At 43.0% G+C, this 21,111-nt stretch overlaps 1 protein-coding gene across 3 annotated transcripts; it reads left to right on the top strand.

Moving 5' to 3' along the window:
* The first annotated feature begins 1,202 nt into the window (after positions 1-1,202).
* On the top strand, positions 1,203-20,413 carry PAIP2 (poly(A) binding protein interacting protein 2). 3 transcript variants are annotated; one of them, XM_084635732.1, is made up of 5 exons: positions 1,219-1,348; positions 3,433-3,540; positions 8,402-8,561; positions 16,015-16,194; positions 19,389-20,413. In XM_084635732.1, exons 2-5 carry the CDS (start codon positions 3,530-3,532, stop codon positions 19,443-19,445), a joined length of 408 nt encoding a protein of 135 aa, XP_084491858.1. In that variant the 5' UTR covers positions 1,219-1,348; positions 3,433-3,529; the 3' UTR covers positions 19,446-20,413. The 3 variants fall into 3 exon arrangements, with proteins under 3 accessions (XP_084491856.1, XP_084491858.1, XP_084491857.1); XM_084635730.1 differs by lacking the exon at positions 3,433-3,540 and having other exon boundaries at positions 1,203-1,348; positions 19,389-20,412; XM_084635731.1 differs by lacking the exons at positions 1,219-1,348; positions 3,433-3,540 and adding an exon at positions 1,558-1,686.
* The last annotated feature ends 698 nt before the right edge of the window (positions 20,414-21,111 follow it).

Below are 21,111 nucleotides of genomic sequence, written 5' to 3' on the forward strand. Positions count from 1 at the left end.
CCCTAGTCCTTTGTCTCCTGCACAGTATTCCAGCACCAGGCAAGACTGAAGTGTGGTGCCTTTAGACAGTAACAACCCATCCTGTGTTGCAGGATTGTTCTCAGAAGGACTTGGATTTTTTAAAACTATTTATGTAGGAGGTTTTCATAAGTTTATAAATCCTTGCCATGTAAATCTCTGCCACAAACCAATCATTACAACAATGAGCTTTGTTTAAAGAGACATTAACAGGAATATTGTCCTCAGAGCTTTTATTTAACAGGTATTACAGAGTGAGCATTATTCCAACACCTATGCTGTTTCTAGTGATTTTATTGAGTGAAACTCTGCACACACGTATTTGACACGTCTGTCACACATTAACATTCACAAACATTGGACAGGGTGCTGTTTGTTCGCAGGTGAATGTACTTTGGCTATTGAATACATGGTAACCAAGTACCCACGGAACTGTCAGGTCTCTGTCTATTTTGCTGGGTATGGCAGCATCGGTGTACTAACTTTTCCATGACTGCCACCCACCTCCCCTGTTGTTTTGGCCTGTTCCTTGCGGGCTTGGCTGTTTGTTCCCAGCACGAGGCTACCCCAGTCCAGACGGTACCGAGCTCTGGTAGTGCCTGGCTGCCAACACATGTGGCGGGGCCGTGGAAGATCCGCTATGAAGGGGACAGGAGTCCAGTGATCACCCCACAACTCCTACACTAGTGAGGCAGCTGCACCAACACCTGCTCAGCACCTATGGCTGCAAAGCAAACAAAACCCAGGAGTCCTGGCCCCACAGCATACGCTGAGTTCGCCCCATGCATCCCTCCATCCTGGCCTCTCCCACAGAGCCAGAAGATGGAGACTTGGCTCACTCCGCACGCACCCCCTCCGACTACAGGTCCCAGCATGTAATGCTTCTTTTTCATCGCTCCACCTTCGATGTTCAAGATGGAGGCATAACCCCCGCCCCAGACTACAAGTCCCAGTATGCAGCGCGGCGCGTCCAAGCCAGTCAGCGTTCTACTCCTGCGCTTCAAGCGGAGGCCGTCGACGCGGAAAAGACTGCGAATCCCGGCTTGCAGCGCGCCACCTCTCCGCCGGTGTCCCTTAGATGCCCTGCCCCAAGTCGGCGCATGGCGTGCCGGGATGTGTAGTGCACTGTCTGGTTCCGGAGCGGAGGGGGCGTGGCTTGTGAGGTCACATAGGTAGCGGAAGTGATTTCACATCCGGCCTGGCTGTTGTGTTTGGAAGGGGAAAGGGGTGGAGGGAGAAGAACCCGAATAAAGAGTGGGGGGGCACGAGGCGGAAGAGACCAGCTCGGAGCCCCAGCGCGCACCCTCTGCCATCCCGCTCCCAACAGCAGGTGGGCCCGGGGAGGTGGGGTTCGAGCCAGCCCGGCTGGGGGAAGGTGGCGGGGACCGTTCCTCCCCCCGGGCTCTGTGCGGGGGAGGGAGGCTCCCCTGAAGGATCCGGAGCCGAAGGCCTGGGTCGTCTAATGGCGCCTGTCTATTGTCTCGGGCTCTCCATCCGGGTACTGTGGGGGAAGAAAGGGGTGTCTCTGGCCGCGCGCGTGGCATGATGGGATAGCACTCGCCCCCTCACACACACAGACGAGATCGGCGAGGTGGCCTTATTGTTGGCGAACAAAGCGCGCGCGGCGGGGAGTAGGCGGGGCGTCGGGCACACGCGCGCGACATAGTGGTGAGCTTCGGGCGCGCGCCTGGGGGGTTCAGCTGCTCCCTGCGGCTCGCGCGGGGACTCGTCACCGGGAGGGGGTGGGGCTTGGGCATGCCGCGGCTACTCCGCTTGCGGGACCTGCCTCCTTGGCACCTCGCCGGGCATTCCTGCAGGGACCTCCACATGGGAGCGCGGCCCTGGTGGGGGGTGGGCTCTCCGGGGCAGCAGCGCGGAGCCTGCGGGCTCATGAGGAGAGGGCTTGGGGCACAGCCCCAGCTGGCGTGGCCATCCCTAGCGCTGGGGCAGCCTTCGGGAGGCAGAGGCATGTGCTTGGCGAGCCGCCACGGGAGGGGAGCAAGTCGGATCCGGGGCGGGGAAGGGCAGTGGCACTCTGCCCCCCTGCATGGAGCGGGACCAGGGATTCAGGCACCTGCCGTTCGGTGCCTGGTCCCGTTCTCGCTGCCGTAAGGCGCCGTGCCGTGCGGAGTGCTCTGCAACAGAGCAGCCCCTCTAGGTCCGAGTGCTGCCCAGGTTCGGGGGGATGCCCTGGGCAGGAACCGTACTGGAGCTCAGCTCCGGTAATAAATAGTTCCAGTCCAGCTGCTGTCTGTCCAGTTGACAGGTTTCAGTGTAGCAGCCGTGTTAGTCTGTATCCGTAAAAAGAACTGGAGGACTTGTGGCACCTTAGAGACTCTCACATTTATTAGAGCATAAGCGTTCGTGAGCTACAGCTCACTCTGTGGGATGCATGCTGATGAAGTGAGCTGTAGCTCACCAACGCTTATGCTCTAATAAATTTGTAGTCTCTAAGGTGCCACAAGTCCTCCTTTTGTCCAGTTGAGTGATGATACGGAAACAGCTTAAACTTCTAATTGAGATAATGGTGTAACGGAACCCCACACAAATAGTTGGCACTTCTGTAGGGCTTTCTATCTGAGAGCTTCAAAATTTTTATTTCACAACTTAATTAAATTTGTGATGCCTTCCATCTCAGCACTTTAAAGCCTTCTCATAAACATTAATTAAAACCATCTTCGCCCCTGTGAAGAAGATACTATGTCCATTTTATATATATACTATATTTGGCTTGCCCAAAATCACACAGCGTAAGTTTTTCTTCACTATGCCTTGAAATTTGTAAGTGGGTGGATCTCTGTATTAATGCCTTTCTACAGTTGGCTACAAAAGGCTTTAGGAGTTTTAGCAGGCTTGCTGTTAAAATATAGGCATTTTTTACCTGAATGAAACTGACTTGGGCTAACCAGTTCTGACTTAGAATTGAAACAGAACAGGCTGCCTTGACTTTCAAGTCTGTTCTTATTGCATCTTGATTTCAGTTTAGTATTAATAGTGATTTCTATGCTATTTGTCCGATCACGCTAACAAAGCTTCATTTCTCAGTTTATTCACTAGCACGTCCATTAAGGAAAACTGAAGTATTTTTGAAATATTCTTCTATGCAGAGTGATATGTTTGCATCCTGCATGGATTTTATCATATGGCTTCTCCATATCATTAATTGGTTTCTTAATCTTGTTTATTTAGTAATTGGCTCTTGCTAAATCTGTTTAGATAATGTGACCAAGAATTTAGTGAAGCCAGAGCCAGAGAAATAAAATTGCAGTAGTGTAAACAAACATAACACTGCAGTGAGGTTTTTTATTCTTTTGGCATAGTAACATAACTTTGCTTAATGTTCAGTCAACTGCTACCAGTAAATGTTAAGAGGATGCTGTTGGTCAGTCTCTACAGTACTGCTTAATACTTTAGAAATTTGGAAGGAGCTCTATCAGTTTTTGTAGAGGAACATTGGAATTACTGTACTGAATTACATCTGTGGACCGTCCAGTCCAGTGGTCAGCACCAGATGCTTTGGAGGTAGGTGCAAGAATCCCCTCAGTAAGTAGATATGGGTTAATCTCCCCCTATGAAGGGTCTTCTCTTAATCCATAATAGAGATCTGTTTTAAGACCTGAAACATGAGCCTTTTTCTCTTTCAAAACTTTTCGTTAACATTAACTACTATAGGTCTGGATAGTCTTATGATCCATATTCACATCTAGTCTCTTTGAATCGTGCTAAATTCTTGTCCTTAATCTTCAAACTAAATATGCATTGTGTGAAAATATTTTCTTTTAATCAATCCTAAATCTGCCTGCCACCTTTTAATTTCAGCAAATGTTCCTTTACTCTGATGTTATGAGACAGAGAACAAAAGCTGTTGATCTACTTTCTCTACACCATTTACTTTTATATGTGCTAATCATGCCTCCTTTCTAAACTAAACAGTCTCAGTCTTTTAAATCTCTCCATGAGAGTTCTTCCATGCCCCTAATCATTCTTATTGCTTTTCTCTGACCCATCTCTAGTTATGGCATATCTGTTTTGAGATTGAGTGACCACGCACACTATTCCAGATGAAGCTGTTTCATTATGGCATAACTTTTCTGAAGTCTCCACCCTGTTACATAGTCATCAATATATTAAACACTCAATCTGATAATGACAGGTTTCAGAGTAGCAGCCGTGTTAGTCTGTATTCACAAAAAGAAAAGAGTACTAGTGGCACCTTAGAGACTAACCAATTTTTTTTGAGCATAAGCTTTCGTGAGCTACAGCTCACTTCATCTGATGCAATCATGCATTCATGCATCCGATGAAGTGAGCTGTAGCTCACGAAAGCTTATGCTCAAATAAATTGGTTAGTCTCTAAGGTGCCACTAGTACTCTTTTCTTTTTGTCAATCTGATAAGTGAACAGCAGGTTGCCTCAGTGTTCCTTATAGCCACAATAAAAATTGACCACTATTCCTACTGTTTTGTGTGTCAGCTGTTTTTGATCCATGACAGTGTTCTGCCTCTCACTTCCTGACTCCTTGGTTCCTTTAGTAGCCTCTAGGGTGGGATTTTTTTTCAAAGGCTTTTTGACAGTCTAGTTTGTCAGCCTGCCCTCCTTTATCCACTGCTTTACTGAACCAGCCAAATTACATGTGCAACCACATCCTATTTCTAGTGCTACAGAAACTATCAAGACTATTTTAATTTGTCTGCCTAATGAATGTGATCAGTTATGAAGATTAACTGATCATGTTTTGGAGAAGTGGAGATATACTGCATGTTGCATTAAAAATGATTTTTTTTTTACTGCAGAAAATTGAAATACACAGAATTATCTTTCTGGGTTAGGCACTAGCATGGGATTCAAGAAATCTGAATTCAGTTTCTTTGTGTCGTTGGGCAAATCACTTTGTGCCTAAGTTCCTACTTGTAAAAACACTTCTCTTCCTCATAAAGCTGTGGAGGATACTACCATACATATTTGGGAGGTGCTTAGCTATATTGGGGGACTATAAATGACTAGATAGATCTTTCTTCATACTTTGTATGGATTTTAATAAAACAGGATAGATTATATCTATATGCTAATTCCTGGAAAAAAATCTGGGTAATTACGCTGGTGTGCAAAAAGTCGCATGTAATGTTGATATCAAAGTTGATATCCAAACTAAGGGGGTGGGGAAGAACTTGCCATAGAAGGGAAAGATGACATAAATTCTAGAAAGCTTTTTAATTTTGTAAACTTCTAAATGTAAGCTGCAAAGAGTGAAGAGCAAAATACTGTAAATGAAGTCATTTTTAAAAAGTACAAATGTAAACAAGCATATGAATTGTCATGTTGGTTTTAATGCTCTTCAGCTTAATATAGGACTACAAAAGTGTTTCAGTAAAACTCCAGAAAAAGAATCCACTATGTTCTTTATACTGCTAATTGCTAACCAGGCAGTAATCTCATTTCTGATCTCATTTTGTTGCATTTTCTGTTGAGTTAAACTGACTTTGTTTTCCTTTGTTTTGGATTATAAAGTCCATAATGGAACAAACTGGAGTGGTAGCTGCTAATCTTCCTCATCAACACTATACAATATCAAGTTGATTTCAAAAAGGCATATAGAAGATCTTTGTTCAATGTCTTGTTGATATTTAGACAAGCTGAAGCTTTGACCTAGAACTCTCATAATCCAAGAATCAATTTCTCTGAAGCAATCTATGGCATAGATCTCCAAAGATAGAATCCAGCGTTTCTAAGCCCTAATAGCTAATATGGCTACTGTAGTAAGCGTACCAGGGTGTACATGGGTGGTTTTTAAGACTCTCATCTTTCGATACAGCCAATTACTTACTCAAAAACTTACTTTGACAGTATCTCTCTGTATCCCCAGCTGGTTTGATAAAGTTGATTTTGTTCACCTTCTGCTTGATCCACTTTTACATCATCTCAATAAAGAGATCTGCAAAGTCATAATCTTGTTTTGAACTAATATCTCACACAAATTATTGTGATGTCGTAGTATCAATGACCTCACTACAGCATCCAGTAGGAGGAGAAATTGGGCTGCCAAGAAGGAACTCTGTATGTGAACACAGCTCCCTTAATTATAGTAAATGGCGAGAAAAACACCATGAAATGCATGAGGTGATTAGATTCAAAAGTAAACCTGGTGTCTTGGGGTCAGAATAGTCAAGTTTCCTAAGACTAGTAAAAGAATGTCTAGGTTTAAATGCAGCATAGACCAAAACATTGGCCTTTTAGTTTGGACTGTCAGGTTCTTTGTTTTCAGTTTTTACCATTTTTTAAAATTTGTAAATTTTGTTTGTGTTTTACAAAAGCTAATCCGTTTTTACTGATTTTTTTTCACCCAGATTTTGGACTAAAGTACATGAAAATACTGATTATGTTAAGAAAATCCAATCCATTACATTAGGTAGATGTGTTATTGAGTCTAAGTGTAAATGCTTGGCTGTCAGAGCAAGGCAGTGTCGTGAAAGATGTGCATGTGTACGTACTCTTAATGTACAGTTCAGAATAAACCACAGCATTAAACTGCTTTTATTTTCAATACTCTTACTTTTCTCTTTGCTTTTTTCTGTCCTCCCATCCCTGAATGTTAATCCCAATATTTAGCCAGAATAATAGTTAGGTTTTGTGCCACTTTTCACCCATTTTTAATTTTTGTAATAAACACTGATAAATTCCAGGGAAATCTTAAACAAAATAAACTGAAAATGAAGGGCTGAATAACCACTCTTCTGTTTACAACTCAAATAGATTCAGAAGTGATATGTTTCTGTTTGATCTTCATGGCCTGCCAGCCTTGTAAAAGGGTTATGATACTGAATACTATTGAACCTACACCTTGTAAACTGGCAAAGACTAAAATTGTGGGATTTGTCATAAGTCTAGGTTTAAATTACAAATGCAGTTTTATAACAAAGATTTGAATTTTTTCACATATTATACCTGCCAGAGTCCTGAACTCAAAAACTCTGTATGCTATGATGACTTCCTTGTGTACTGCAGGGCTAATGCAGAATCCTAACCTCAAAAGGAGAAATTGACTCTAGAATTTATGCAAATGTGTTAATGCTAAACATACTGAGAGTGATTTGGGATCTATGACAAGCTTGTCTTGTCTTCCAGTTTATCCTAAATATGATCTCTTAGATGAAATTCCTCAGTCAGTGGGCTTTTGTTAATGGGGTAACTATAGAATTGTCCCATCAAAGGCCTGGTCTACACTAGGAAAATTAAGATTGCTTAATTACATCACTGGGGGGGGGGTGTGAAAAAATCCACACACCCCTGAGCAGCATAGTTAAGGCAACCTAACCTCCAGCATAGATGGCTACAATACCACCTCTCCTGGAGATTACCTGTTCTGACAGTAGAATCCCTCTCATCAGTTTAGGCAGTTTTAATGCTGAAGCGCTACAGTGGTGCAGTTGTGCTGCTGTAGCATTTCAAGTGTAGACAAGCCCAAAGTGGCTGCGTATGAGAGAACCAAATTAAAATACAGTGACTGCAGTCTCTCTGAACTTTCCCAGGGTGTCTGAGCAGTGAAATGACCATCTGAAAGTCCATCCATGCATGCGTGGTGTTCTGTAAAGTCTCACTTTTTAGACCACCTCCACCTTGCCCCAGTCTCCTCAAAAGAATTCAATCCCCTGAAACATTAGTTACCTCACCTGTAGTAGTAGGGATAATGTCTTTATGGGGACTTTAATTCAGAAAAGAGGTTATAAAGGTACAGGTATGTTGAAAACTCACTTTTGAACACTTTCCCAATCATTTTGCTCATATCTACAAAAAAACCTTTGCTTTCAAAGTTGTGTGTGTTGGCAAGTGCTGCAGCAACTCCACTGTAGTGTAGATGCTTACGACAGTGACGAAGAGAGTTTTTCTGTCACTAGTAAATCCATCCCCATGAGAGGTGGTAGCTAAGTCAAAGGACTAATTCTTCCATTGACGTAGGGTGTCTACACCGGGGCTTAGGTTGGCTTAACGTACCTGAATTCATCTCTCTGAACTCTTCTCACCCCTGAGTGATGTAGCTAGGTTGACCTAAGCTTTAGGTGTAGATCAGCAGGCCTCTTAGTGTTTTGGTGGGGCTTATTGAGGTAATTACAAGGAAAACTTCTTGAATGTACACAGAGCAGAGTTTAAAATGTAAATTGAACTTCTGTTAGGGTTCTCCCACATCTTGCCATTATGTGACTTTTGCGTAGCTAGCAGAAGTTGTAACTCTGTGGGGTGGTGGTCATTTACAAGCTCCACAACTACGCTTGATTTTTCTGTTGGTGACTGGAGTCTGTAAATACAGGTCCGGTGTTTACTAATGGTTACTGGATGGGGTTTATACAGATGCCAAATTTAAGTCTTTGATTACTGCAATTACTTTCAGGCTTCAACTCAAAGGCTCAACCATGAAAGATCCAAGTCGCAGCAGTACTAGCCCAAGCATCATCAACGAAGATGTGATTATTAATGGTCACTCTCATGAAGACGACAATCCATTCGCTGAGTATATGTGGATGGAAAATGAAGAGGAGTTTAACAGACAGGTAAGTTGCTTTACAGTTTTCAGATCTGTTGTGTATTCCACTTGTGTTTCTAGCTCACAGGGAAGACAGCATGGTCTAGTGACTGGAGTAGAGACTAGGTAGTCTGTAGACCTGGGCTCTAGTCTTGATTCTGCCACTGGGTTGCTGATGTTACTGTAGGAAAGTTTCAATCAGTGATTCGATTACCCCACCAGTAAAATAAGTAACTGCCCATCTTTTGATGACTGGATGAAAAACACTGTAGAAGTACAGTTTTGTTTTGTTAGCACAGAATTACATGAGAATATGCTGTGTGTAAAGCTGTCTTCCACAGTGTGGCTTACAGGAAAGAACTGTGGGTTCGAAGACTTCTCATGAGACCCTTTGTGGGGGGGGGGGTGTTTAAATCTCATGAGGCCAGGTTACTGTGCTTTTAAGATATAACCAGGTGAAAAACATGCCTACAAGTACACCATTGGCCTTTATAAATCCACCTGCAGAACCCTACTTGGTCATGGGAATCTTGAGGCAACATAGTATTAGAGGGGGAGTTGGTAGTGACCCCTATATTTAAGTGCCTAATGCTTTCCTTTATAAAAGATTTTTGACTTCTTTCTTGAAGGATTTACACCTGTTTACAGCAGGCCTCTGAAATTCTTTGAAGACTTTGGATTTAGAAAAGAGCTTCTTTCTCTGCACTATGAAATTTCATTTGTTAGTTGTGTTACAAACTTATGAAAATCTCCATTTTCTTCTCACTTGCACTGTTAGCAATATTGTGCTGCCAAAATAATTAAATATGAACATCCTTACTCAAAACCAGCTTTGGGAATCTGAAGCTGCTTTGAGGGAGCTCTGGCAGCTATGCCAGAATCCCCCAAAACAAACCTCTGCCCCTCCAGATTTGGCTCATGGGCTCAGTTGCTCGTCTCCTGGGATGGGGGGAGAGAGGCTTCCCCCAACCACTCCCTTTCTCACTCAATACATGGCCTCTGTAGCATATAACCACTGCTACCCTCCCCTACCCATGAGGGGGTAGCTAGTCCTATAGTTCAAATGTTAGCAGTCTGTCTTGCAGTGCTGAGGGTTCAGGATTTAAACCCTACTGATGGGGCAGTTGTTGCAATTGCATGTAACAGAAATTGATTTCACCGTTTTCCTTTAGGAAAAACCGAGGAAATACCATTCAGAAACTATAAAAGAAAAAAAAAGGCTATTTAGGTTACAAAGTCAGGAAACACTAGAATTTAGGTTGCTTGTGCAGTGTAAATTCTGCCCTTTGTGCATATGCATTATGATAATATGTAATTAGACAATTTTTTCTTGGGACCCCCTGTGCTTTATTCAGTGTGTAGGATGGTTAATGCTCAGAATGAACCAGGGTTGTGTAGTGAATGAAGCCATTTGTGGGATCCCTGCCGCCTTCTCTCTAGAAGTTTAAAGGTGTATAGAAAACCAGGCAGGGGACTATAGGAGGGAGAACAGTCATGTAGTTGAGGCAGGTAAATGCCAGAGTTCTGTTCTCTTCTTGCCTTTTCTACAGACATTCAGTGTGGTGCTGAGTGACTCGCTTAAACCAACATTTTGGCAAGTGGCTATTAATTGTGTGGAGGTGCCCACCTTGAGATACCTGGGGCCTTGCTCTTGAAGTATTGAATACTTGCAACTGAAGTCCATGGGAGCTGTGGGTGCTAAGCACTTCTTGTGATACTGCAGTGTGACCTGGAGAATAAGCACAGGATGGAGTACAGAGGTCCTGTGTTCTACTCCTGGCTCTGCCACTGACTCTGCGTTGCCTTAGGCAAACCTTCTTTTCTGAGTTTCTCTGCCTGTAAAATGGAGCTGTTATCTTACAGGGAAGATGTGCAGATACACTTATTGTGGGAGGGACTAAGGCAGTGTCTACACTTAAAATGGTAGAGCTGCACAGCTGCAGCACTTCAGCGTAGACAGCCTCTATGGTGACTGGAGGGGTTCTGAGGCTGTAGTTAATCCATGTCCCCAAGAGGCAGTAGCTGTTGACCTAGTGCTTTCCACACCAGGGATTTTTCACACCCCTGAGCGACATAGCTGGGTCAACCTAACTTTTCAGTGTAGATCAGCCCTGCTGAACAGCATCCTCAAAACGACTGATGAAATTAATATTGCATTGTTCACTGCAGGGTCTGAACTATATTCTGTAAATAGGGAAGGTCCACGCAGTGGACGACGGGGATAAAAAAGAAATAATGAGCAGTTGCCTCTTTCCATGAGGGCTGTGTGAAAATGCATTCATGTAACTGAAGGTTGAGTCATAATTCAGCCCCCTTGTGAATACGCATTAAGGTTGTACAAGGAACCTTAATTCTGGCATTTCCTAACTTTTGAGTGCATGAGCCAAATCTGTTGGAGTAAACTGTAAGAGTGGAGAAAGACTTGTTCAGCTTCCTCTGAACACATTTTCTAATCTTAATCTGTTCCCTGGGTCACCTTTGTTCCCTGGCTATGCCTGGCAGACATGGGGTGCCCATCTTTATTTGCTGCTTTTTATTCTGTCTGGGTCCTGCAGCACAGTGATGCTGCTGTCAGATAGAACTCTCTCCAAAGCTTGTCAGCAATACTTTTGTTAAGGATTATGTCTAAGACTATGATTTTGTCATGGATGTTTTTAGTAAAAGTCAGAGACAGGTCATGGGCAATAAACAAATAATCAGAGAAGCCATGACCTGTCCCTGACTTTTACTAAAAACATCCCTGACAAAATGGGGAGGGAGGAGGGTCCAGCACCCTGCATCCACCCACCCCCTAGCGGCTGGGAGCTGCAGGGACCCCAGTGGCTGTGGTGGCTTCCCCCCACCGCCCAGCGGTGGCAGGAGAGCTGCGGGAGGTCCCTTCCAGTAGTGAAGCTGGGCAGCTCAGGTGTTGCTGCTGATGGCGGCAGCCGGTCAGTTGCGGGGGGGTGTCCCGCCAGTTGCAGCTGATGGGCAGCTGCAGGGGGGTTCCCTGCTGCCCGCGAAGGCCAGGCTGGGCTGTTGTGGGGTTGCCAGCTGCAGCTGGTCAGCTGCGGGGCTCCCACTGTCACGAGTGTCGCCGTAGGGCACAGCTTCCGTGACATTATCTTAGCCTTAATTATGTCGTTTTTAGAGTATTCACTTACGCTCTTACTCAGGTGCTTCCCCTAACCCCTTTCCAAACACACACACACACCTCGCTCAAGTGAATTCAATGGTGTTTTCAACCCAGGCTAGCTGGACTGGTTGGAGTTGTGGGTTAGAGCCTGGGTTCTTCCTTCATTCAGGCTGGTAACCTTCTTATCGTGCAGTGAGGACACAGGCTAAACTATTTGAGTGCTGATAGCCTTCCCACAATTCCTCTTGCATACCCAGGACAGACAAGTAGACAGGTTCTCCCACAATTCACTAGGAAAGAATCAGAGTGGCTTAGCTTACTGCAGTACAGAGAACCATGCGATATTTCAAGCAGTCAAGGGATAAGAGGAAAGGTACTGTCCTGGATCAGTAACTGGTTAAAAGACAGGAAATGGTAAAAATAAATGGTCCGTTTTCAGAATGGCGAGATGTATATAGAGGTGTCTCCCAGGGATCTGTACTGAGATCAGTGCTGTTCAACATATTCATAAATGATCTGGAAAAAGGGGTAAATAGGTGGCAAGATTTGCAGATGGCACAAAATTACTCAAGATAAGTCCAAAGCAGACTGCAAGGAGTTCATAGAATCATAGAATATCAGGGTTGGAAGGGACCTCAGGAGGTCATCTAGTCCAACCCCCTGCTTAAAAGCAGGACCAATCCCCAATTAAATCATCCCAGCCAGGACTTTGTCAAGCCTGACCTTAAAAACTTCTAAGGAAGGAGATTCCACCACCTCCCTAGGCAACGCATTCCAGTGTTTCACCACCCTCCTAGTGAAAAAGTTTTTCCTAATATCCAACCTAAACCTCCCCGACTGCAACTTGAGACCATTACTCCTTGTCCTGTCCTCTTCTACCACTGAGAATAGTCTAGAACCATCCTCTCTGGAACCACCTCTCAGGTAGTTGAAAGCAGCTATCAAATCCCCCCTCATTCTTCTCTTCTGCAGACTAAACAATCCCAGTTCCCTCAGCCTCTCCTCATAAGTCATGTGTTCCAGACCCCTAATCATTTTTGTTGCTCTTCGCCGAAATTTTTCAAATTTATCCACATCCTTCTTGTAGTGTGGGGCCCAAAACTGGACACAGTACTCCAGATGAGGCCTCACCAATGTCGAATAGAGGGGGACGATCACGTCCCTCGATCTGCTCGCTATGCCCCTACTTATACATCCCAAAATGCCATTGGCCTTCTTGGCAACAAGGGCACACTGCTGACTCATATCCAGCTTCTCGTCCACTGTCACCCCTAGGTCCTTTTCTGCAGAACTGCTGCCTAGCCATTCGGTCCCTAGTCTGTAGCTGTGCATTGGGTTCTTCCGTCCTAAGTGCAGGACCCTGCACTTATCCTTATTGAACCTCATCAGATTTCTTTTGGCCTAATCCTCCAATTTGTCTAGGTCCCTCTGTATCCTATCCCTGCCCTCCAGTGTATCTACTACTCCTCCCAGTTTAGTATCATCTGCAAATTTGCTGAGAATGCAATCCACACCATCCTCCAGATCATTTATGAAGATATTGAACAAAACCGGCCCCAAGACCGACCCCTGGGGCACTCCACTTGACACCGGCTGCCAACTAGACATGGAGCCATTGATCACTACCCGTTGAGCCCGACAATCTAGCCAACTTTCTACCCACCTTATAGTGCATTCATCCAGCCCGTACTTCTTTAACTTGCTGACAAGAATACTGTGGGAGACCGTGTCAAAAGCTTTACTAAAGTCAAGAAACAATACATCCACTGCTTTCCCTTCATCCAGAGAACCAGTAATCTCATCATAGAAGGCGATTAGATTAGTCAGGCATGACCTTCCCTTGGTGAATCCATGCTGACTGTTCCTGATCACTTTCCTCTCATGTAAGTGCTTCAGGATTGATTCTTTGAGGACCTGCTGCATGATTTTTCCGGGGACTGAAGTGAGGCTGACTGGCCTGTAGTTCCCAGGATCCTCCTCCTTCCCTTTTTTAAAGATTGGCACTACATTAGCCTTTTTCCAGTCATCCGGGACTTCCCCCGTTCGCGAGTTTTCAAAGATAGTGGCCAATGGCTCTGCAATCACAGCCGCCAGTTCCTTTAACACTCTCGGATGCAACTTGTCCGGCCCCATGGACTTGTGCACGTCCAGCTTTTCTAAATAGTCCCTAACCACCTCTTTCTCCACAGAGGGCTGGTCATCTGTTCCCCATGTTGTGATGCCCAGCGCAGCAGTCTGGGAGCTGACCTTGTTAGTGAAGACAGAGGCAAAAAAAGCATTGAGTACATTAGCTTTTTCCACATCCTCTGTCACTAGGTTGCCTCCCTCATTCATTAAGGGGCCCACACTTTCCTTGGCTTTCTTCTTGTTGCCAACATACCTGAAGAAACCCTTCTTACAAAGGGATCTCACAAAACTGGGTGACGGGGCAACACAATGTACTCCTCGAGGAGTTCTGCACCACTGCACAATACAGAATTTTGTGGAAATTAATGTTGGGCTTGCAGAATTTCCATTTTTCCCCATAGAAATAGGCTGCAGAGATGTTGGCCACCACTAGGGGCTGCTGGACCCGGCAGAGCCCAGCTCACAAATAGAAGACAAGGCTGTGTTGAGGGAGAGGGAACTGGAAGGTTTCCAGCAGCTGCAGTTTCCCACACACCCTGAAGTAAGGAGACAGCAACACGCAGGAAATGCTGAGCAAGCCCTGGGACCTAGCATCAGGCTGTTTCTCCCTCTGAATCCCTGGGCTCTAGGAGGGTAGGGTCTGCGTGTCTGGGCTGGGGGGAGAGGGAACGTGGAGCTGGGCTCTGGGGGTAGGGTGTGTGTGTGTCTGGGCCGGGGGGGGGGGGACACAGCTGGGCTCTGGGGGAGAGTGAGTGTCTGGCAGGCTCGGGTGGGAGAGGGCAAAGAAACAGGAACTGGGTTGTCATAGGGATTTCTTTAACTCTCTGCTCCTGGGAAAATGTCTTTTGTTTCTATTGTTACACACATGCTGACCGGTGTTTTGAAATAAATTAACAAAATAATTGAAACTGGCGTGATTACATAGTGTTGTTTTGACAAATATTGTGTGCAGAATTTTTAATTTTTTGGAGCAGAATTCCCCCAGGAGTAACAATGGCAGATGAATTAAATGTTGATAAATTCAAAGTAATGCACATTGGAAAATGTAATCCCAACTATATATACAAAATGATGGGATCTAAATTAGCTGTTACCATTAAAGAAAGAGACATTGTTGATAGTTTTCTGAAAACATCTGCTCAATATGCAGTGGCAGTCAAAAAAGCTCAATATTAGGAAGCATTAGGAAAGGAATAGATAATAAGACAGAAAATAGCATAGTAACACTCTATAAATCCATGGTATGTGCTCACACCTTGAATAGTGTGCGCCAGTCTGATCACCACATCTGAAAAAGATCTATTAGAATAGAAAAAGGTACAGAGAAGGGCAAGAAAAACAACTAATGGTATGGAACAGCTTCCCTGTGAGGAGAGATTAAAAAGACTGGGACTTTTCAGCTTGGAAAAGAGACCACTGTGGGGGATATGAGAGAGGTCTATAAAATCTTGACTGGGTGGAGAAAGTGAGGAGGTATTGTTTACTCTTTCATGTAGCACAAGAACCAGGGATCAGCCAATGAAATTAATAGGTAGCAGGATTAAAACAAACAAAAGGAAGTACTACTTCACACAATGCACAGTCAATGTGTGGAACTCATTGCCAGGGGATGTTGTAAAGGCCAAAAATTATAACTCAGTTCAAAAAAAGAACTTAATAAGGTCATGGAGGATGGGTCCATCAATGGCTGTTAGCCAAAATGTCAAGGATGCAACCCCAGGCTCTGGGTGTCTCTAGCCTCTGACTGCCAGAAGCTGAGAGTTGATGATGGGATGGGTTGCTCAATGATTACCTGTTCTGTTCATTCCCTCTGAAGCACCTGGCATTGGCCGCTGTTGGAAGACAGGGTACTGGGTTAGATGGACCATTGGTATTACCCAGTGGGGTTGTTTTTGTGTTCTTATGTCCCCCAGAAATCCTAGTTATACACACACACGGGCACAGAACCAGTGAGCGCATGGTAATTCACGCAGGGCTTTGCACTGTGGCTGCTCACACCTGGGTGCTGAGTTAACTGTGCAGATATGATAGGTTGAGAACCACTGCTCCATTTACCATTGTGGGCTGCATATGCAGCTGTCTGTGTTGTGGGCTGTGTCCACACAATACATATTCTACCGGTGTAGCCATGAGGATGTCACATGGACTGCAGCTGTGTGCTGATTGGGTCGAGGGTTGAGAACCACTGCCATAGAGACACTTACCCACCAGAACACTCTTTTCCCCTTTCTAACTTTAGATTGAAGAGGAGTTATGGGAAGAAGAATTTATTGAGCGTTGTTTCCAGGAAATGCTGGAAGAGGAGGAAGAACATGAGTGGTTTATTCCCGCTCGAGACCTCCCACAAACAATGGATCAAATCCAGGACCAGTTTAATGACCTCGTTATCAGTGACAGCTCATCACTGGAGGATCTGGTGGTATGTTTCCTCTCTGCTTGTTCTTAATAACTTTGTATTTGAAATTTTTAAAAAAATCACCTTCCAAAAGACTCTACGTGCTTTGATGGGTCATTAAAATGGCTAATAAAAAAAACCAACAGCAACAACCAATTATCAGTAATATCATGGCTCTCCAGCTCAGATCCCATACATAATCCAGAAATCTCTTTAACCTGATATGCACTTGTAAGGGGGAAATACTAAATTATTAGGTACAGTACTGTTTATACCAAAAATGGTATGGAATGTGATAGTGGCTGAAGTTCTTTGGGATTGTCCATAGAATTGCATGGGTGTTTTGCACAGTTCATGCCACAAATACTAGTGGTGTGTGGGTGTATACGCTGCTTGGCAGAAATCGTTACTAAATGAAAGGCAAAAGGTTGAACATACTGACTGCATAGCATGTAATCCAACAGCAATGGTTTAATTTAACAGCTCTTGTTACAGACAAAGTCTGATATACATCCAGCCCTCATGTTAACTATCACAGAATTTGGCATGTTGGAAATAGAGCCTTAGGACTGAAATAATACAGTCCAGATATAGCTTGAGATATATTGGAAGAACATTTTGAAAGAGATTACCGAAATTTGTATTGACTGTAGCCAGTATCATTAATTTATTGATTTGTCAGGCCAAAACTTTAAAATAGGTGGAGATGATCTTGTTACTTGTACTTAGGAATGATTATTTGTGCCAGGAAAACTAAACCTTCTGCAAAAACTTAGTGTAAATCTTGCTAACTCTCCTTTACAAGTGTTAGGGGGCTTATTCTTTCACCCACTTACTTCCCTGGTCCTTCTCTCATGAACAGAGAGCAACAATACCCAAAGTCCAAAGGTGCAAACAATTTGATATTTGTTGGGGTGAACTTCCAGCAAGCATGATTCTAGTTTCCTTCCTTAGTGTCCCCCTTCCCAGCTCTGAAACCACAGAGCCTTACCTGTGTCCCTGTTCCCATTCCTGCCCTTAGCTAAACATGATTCCAATTTCCAACCTCCATTCCCTGTTCCCATTTCCCTCCCTTACTTCCTGATTGACTGCAGACTATATAGTAAAACTTGAGTTCTGCTTAGCTATACCTTAACCAATCATTTTACTGAAATTTAACTAACCAATCCTAAAATATTGTAACACGATTATTTCATCAATTATATCCCACCACCTTAATTAGTTTACACCCAGCAAAATTAATTATACAGCAGACAAATGATCACAGAACCAGACAGAAAGAAAAGGAGTACTTGTGGCACCTTAGAGACTAACCAATTTATTTGAGCATGAGCTTTCGTGAGCTACAGCTCACTTCTAGAACCAGACAGATTATACAGACAAACAATAGGGAAATGGGGACTACAATGACAGAACAACAAAGAAATGAGGATTTCACATCCCAGCTATTGATAAATGAGTTCTTGCCAGACAGGATGCTATCAAACTAAGTTTCCTTTTATATCTTCTAGGCACTTACTTCCCTTTCTCTGGAGGCGATAGGCATTATCAGGACAGGATTGTATTCCTAACAGCCCAATAGGACCTTATTTCAATGTGACTAGTTTGGAATGTGAGGATGTGACCTGTCCCTTCCCAGCTTATGGCTGCCTCTGTTGCTTAGCCAAAGGCCTTAGCCTAAGAACAGGGCCTCAGACTGTCACAGTAAGAGAAGGCCCTTACACCGGCAGACAGTGATTTTGATTCTTTTATACTGCTATAACTAGTTAAGTGATGATACACCTAAATTCTTAGAGTATAGGCCTTTACAGACAGGCCTGAATATCTATATCCTAACAAGTACTTGGAAGTATTTTAATGTCTAGGTTCCTAAAATAGGAACTGTTCTTAAATTTACGAAGATGTTGAAATGAACTAAAAGTACCCAAACAAGCTTCAGAAAGTACCTGTTAGCCCAGAATAGTTAACTTGCAAGAGCAACTAGTATAAAATGTTATAACTGACACTCCCAAAAGCAAGGGAACTACATGGCAGTGCTGAGACATACAACGCTGACACTTATTACAGCTGCCTAATGTCCCTGATATTCAGTGCACACCCTCTTGCAGCTGCCTTCAGTGCAATGGCTATTGACCCATGATAGAGGTACACAGGGTACATTCAGTAATGTTGGACTTCTCTAGAAATCCGACAGTAGAGAGAGATTTGTTGCTAGCCTGACACTAATGCTAGTGATCAACCACACACTAAACTGTACTGCTGAAATGTTCTTGTGGACTTGAAGTTTCTTGTTAAATATCGATACTTCACAATAAGCCTTGAAAAAATAAAATTGTAACTTCTAGGCCAATGTATCTTTCAGCGCAATGACTCAAGATAGCAAAACATACAACTGGCCTAAAATATAAAGTGGTAACCAAGATGCTGATGACAAAACTAATGTGTAAACCAATTAAGAGTTTAAATAAATTCATGCTTCCAGCTATCCCAGTTTCTGTTCTCTTCCTTTGTTAGGCAATACATGGAAATTGTGTAAAGTGAAGTTTCTCTTGGTGCTGCTTATTGCCCAAATGGAAGTTCTTACATTCCTGAGTTCTCTGGAAATGCTATAGGGTGGCTAATTATGAAATAAGCACATTCATATTATATTTCAACATAACTCTTCTTTGAAGGAAAAACCAGTCAGTCAATGGCTTAAAATTATTTAAATCTAACGTCAAGTCTGTTTGCTTATGTTACATACAGAATGGGTCTACAAACAAATGTATAAGGTTAAAGACCATGTGACACTTGTCCAGAGTCAATTTGACTGAATTAAAACTCTGGTGCTTTGGGTGTTTTTGGGAGACTACAGGCTTTAACTTACAGCTTTTCAGGGAAGGGACTTTCTCCTTAGGCACTATGCGAATAAGTACTAAACACAAAACTAAACTAAACACTAAACTAAATAAGTACTAACACAATGGGACTCTGATTTAATTGAAGCCTCTAGGTGCTGCTGCTGTTTGGGTTTGTTTTTTTTTAAAAAAAGATATTAATAGCCATGATGAACAGGCGAAGGGTTCTAAACCTCTTTGCACTGGATTTAGTGTATTCAAGAATTCACGTTAAATTGTCTGTCACTTTAAACTTGTAAACTATGGCTATGAACAATGCTTTGATTGGTCAGGAAAAGTGAGATATAAGTAATACCGTGATTTGGTTGTCTTTCTCCCCAGGTCAAGAGTAATCTGAATCCAAACGCAAAGGAGTTTGTTCCAGGGGTGAAGTACTAAATATATGAGTAGACTGGGCCCTCTTTTGGTGGATGTAGCACAATTTCCACACTGTGAAGCCAGTATTAGAAGATTTAATTGTAAAAGCTCTCTCTTCTCGTCACTGTGTTACACTTATGCATTGCCAAAGTTTTGTTAGTCTTGCATGCTTAATAAAAGTGCTGAGACTGTTATTAAGTAAAAAGCTGTCAAAAGTTTAATGAAAACATAATTGGACCCTGGCTTTCTGTGAAGGAGACAGTGAGGTAAGAAGCACCAGTCAAGTTGAGACAAAGTACCAAATTTTTTAAAACCTCTTGCAGACTCTGTCTTTTTAACAGGATTTAACTAAGGATGGTCTGTTACTAAAACATGTCAACTGGTGTTAATTTGCACCTGATAATGCCTTAACTTAAAAATAAAAGCAAGGTTATCGGATCATTATGCAAATTAGCTAACTTTCCGTTTCAGTATTTTTACTAATGTTAATTTTTTTCCTTATCAAGAAAAACTTTACTTCATGCTCTTCTTTTTGAGAAGTGTAAATGAACTATCATACCAGACTTTCACAGACCTGTACAGAGTCCTAGATCTCAGCTACTGAACTAACAAATAAGCAGTTGGAAGAAATTTCCTGTATTTACAGTCTATCATGTTACAAATGTTTGTTTCACTTCCTAATTACATTTAAGGAGATGTGAGTTTCATCACAATTTCTTCCAAGAACTTGGATACATAGCACACTGTCTATGTAACTTTTAGCATACAACCTTAAGATAGCTGGATTTAACCAAGAAACCTTTAGCGTTAGTGATTTGAGTGGTGCTTTTCCCTTGCTTTGTTTAATCATCACTACACAATAGTCTACAGCACAACAACTTTTTTCTTTTAATAAAGCTAGAACAGTTTTGGCTTCTTAAACTTCATATTTGGGTAGGTTAAGCTGCCATACGTGTTCAGTGTGAATAGTGTTTAAGTTGAAAATATTGTAAAAAAATTATATTTTTTCAAAAATATTTAAAAAAATAAATAATAGTAGAAATGATTTGGTGATTGTCTCTTTTAATATGCACCCTGCTCAGACACTCGCATTTGGTAGTGTGAGGAAATGAGGGGGATAATTCTGCTCTACCCCAGCAAGACTAGTGCTTTAGGTTTAAATGAGTGGTGCTCCTTGTAACAGGCTAGACCAAAGTAATGACTTGAAGTTGGTATCTGGTTTACTTCTCCTTTCTTCATACTAGCATTTCCTTGACAATCTTCCCTTAGGTACATTTCTCACTACTACTAATGGCAGTTCAACTCCATCATTGCTTGCAGTATTGCAAACCCTGGTATAGACAGTGCCCAGCTGATGGCACCATTTGAGGGACAATGGCTAAAACTGTCAGAAGATTTCAGAAGCTTTTATGGCACAATCTGAGTCCTGCCACACTTTGGGTGTCACAGACAAATTGCGCCTGAATGCAGCTGATAATGAAAAGCTGTTGGAAGACACTGGAAAGGGACTTAAATGATCATTATGGGTATAGTGGGTAGCTTCAAAGTGTTGGCAGAATAGAGATGGATCCTAATTTCCACCCAGCTAGCTTTGTTTAATGTTACACTTAAAGCTGAACTGACTTTCTCTGAGATGAACCCGAATCCTTTCTGTCCTTCTACTTATATGTACTCTTGACAATGCCAG

This window comes from Lepidochelys olivacea, assembly GCF_965140295.1.
Source record: "Lepidochelys olivacea isolate rLepOli2 genome assembly, chromosome: 8".
NCBI lineage: Eukaryota > Metazoa > Chordata > Testudines > Cheloniidae > Lepidochelys > Lepidochelys olivacea.

Bases quoted from the DNA above. Each gene is read 5' to 3' on its own strand.
- PAIP2 (XM_084635732.1), top strand. The intron at 8,562-16,014 runs GTAAGTTGCTTT...TTCTAACTTTAG, and splicing joins AAGAGGAGTTTAACAGACAG to ATTGAAGAGGAGTTATGGGA. The intron at 16,195-19,388 runs GTATGTTTCCTC...CTTTCTCCCCAG, and splicing joins CATCACTGGAGGATCTGGTG to GTCAAGAGTAATCTGAATCC.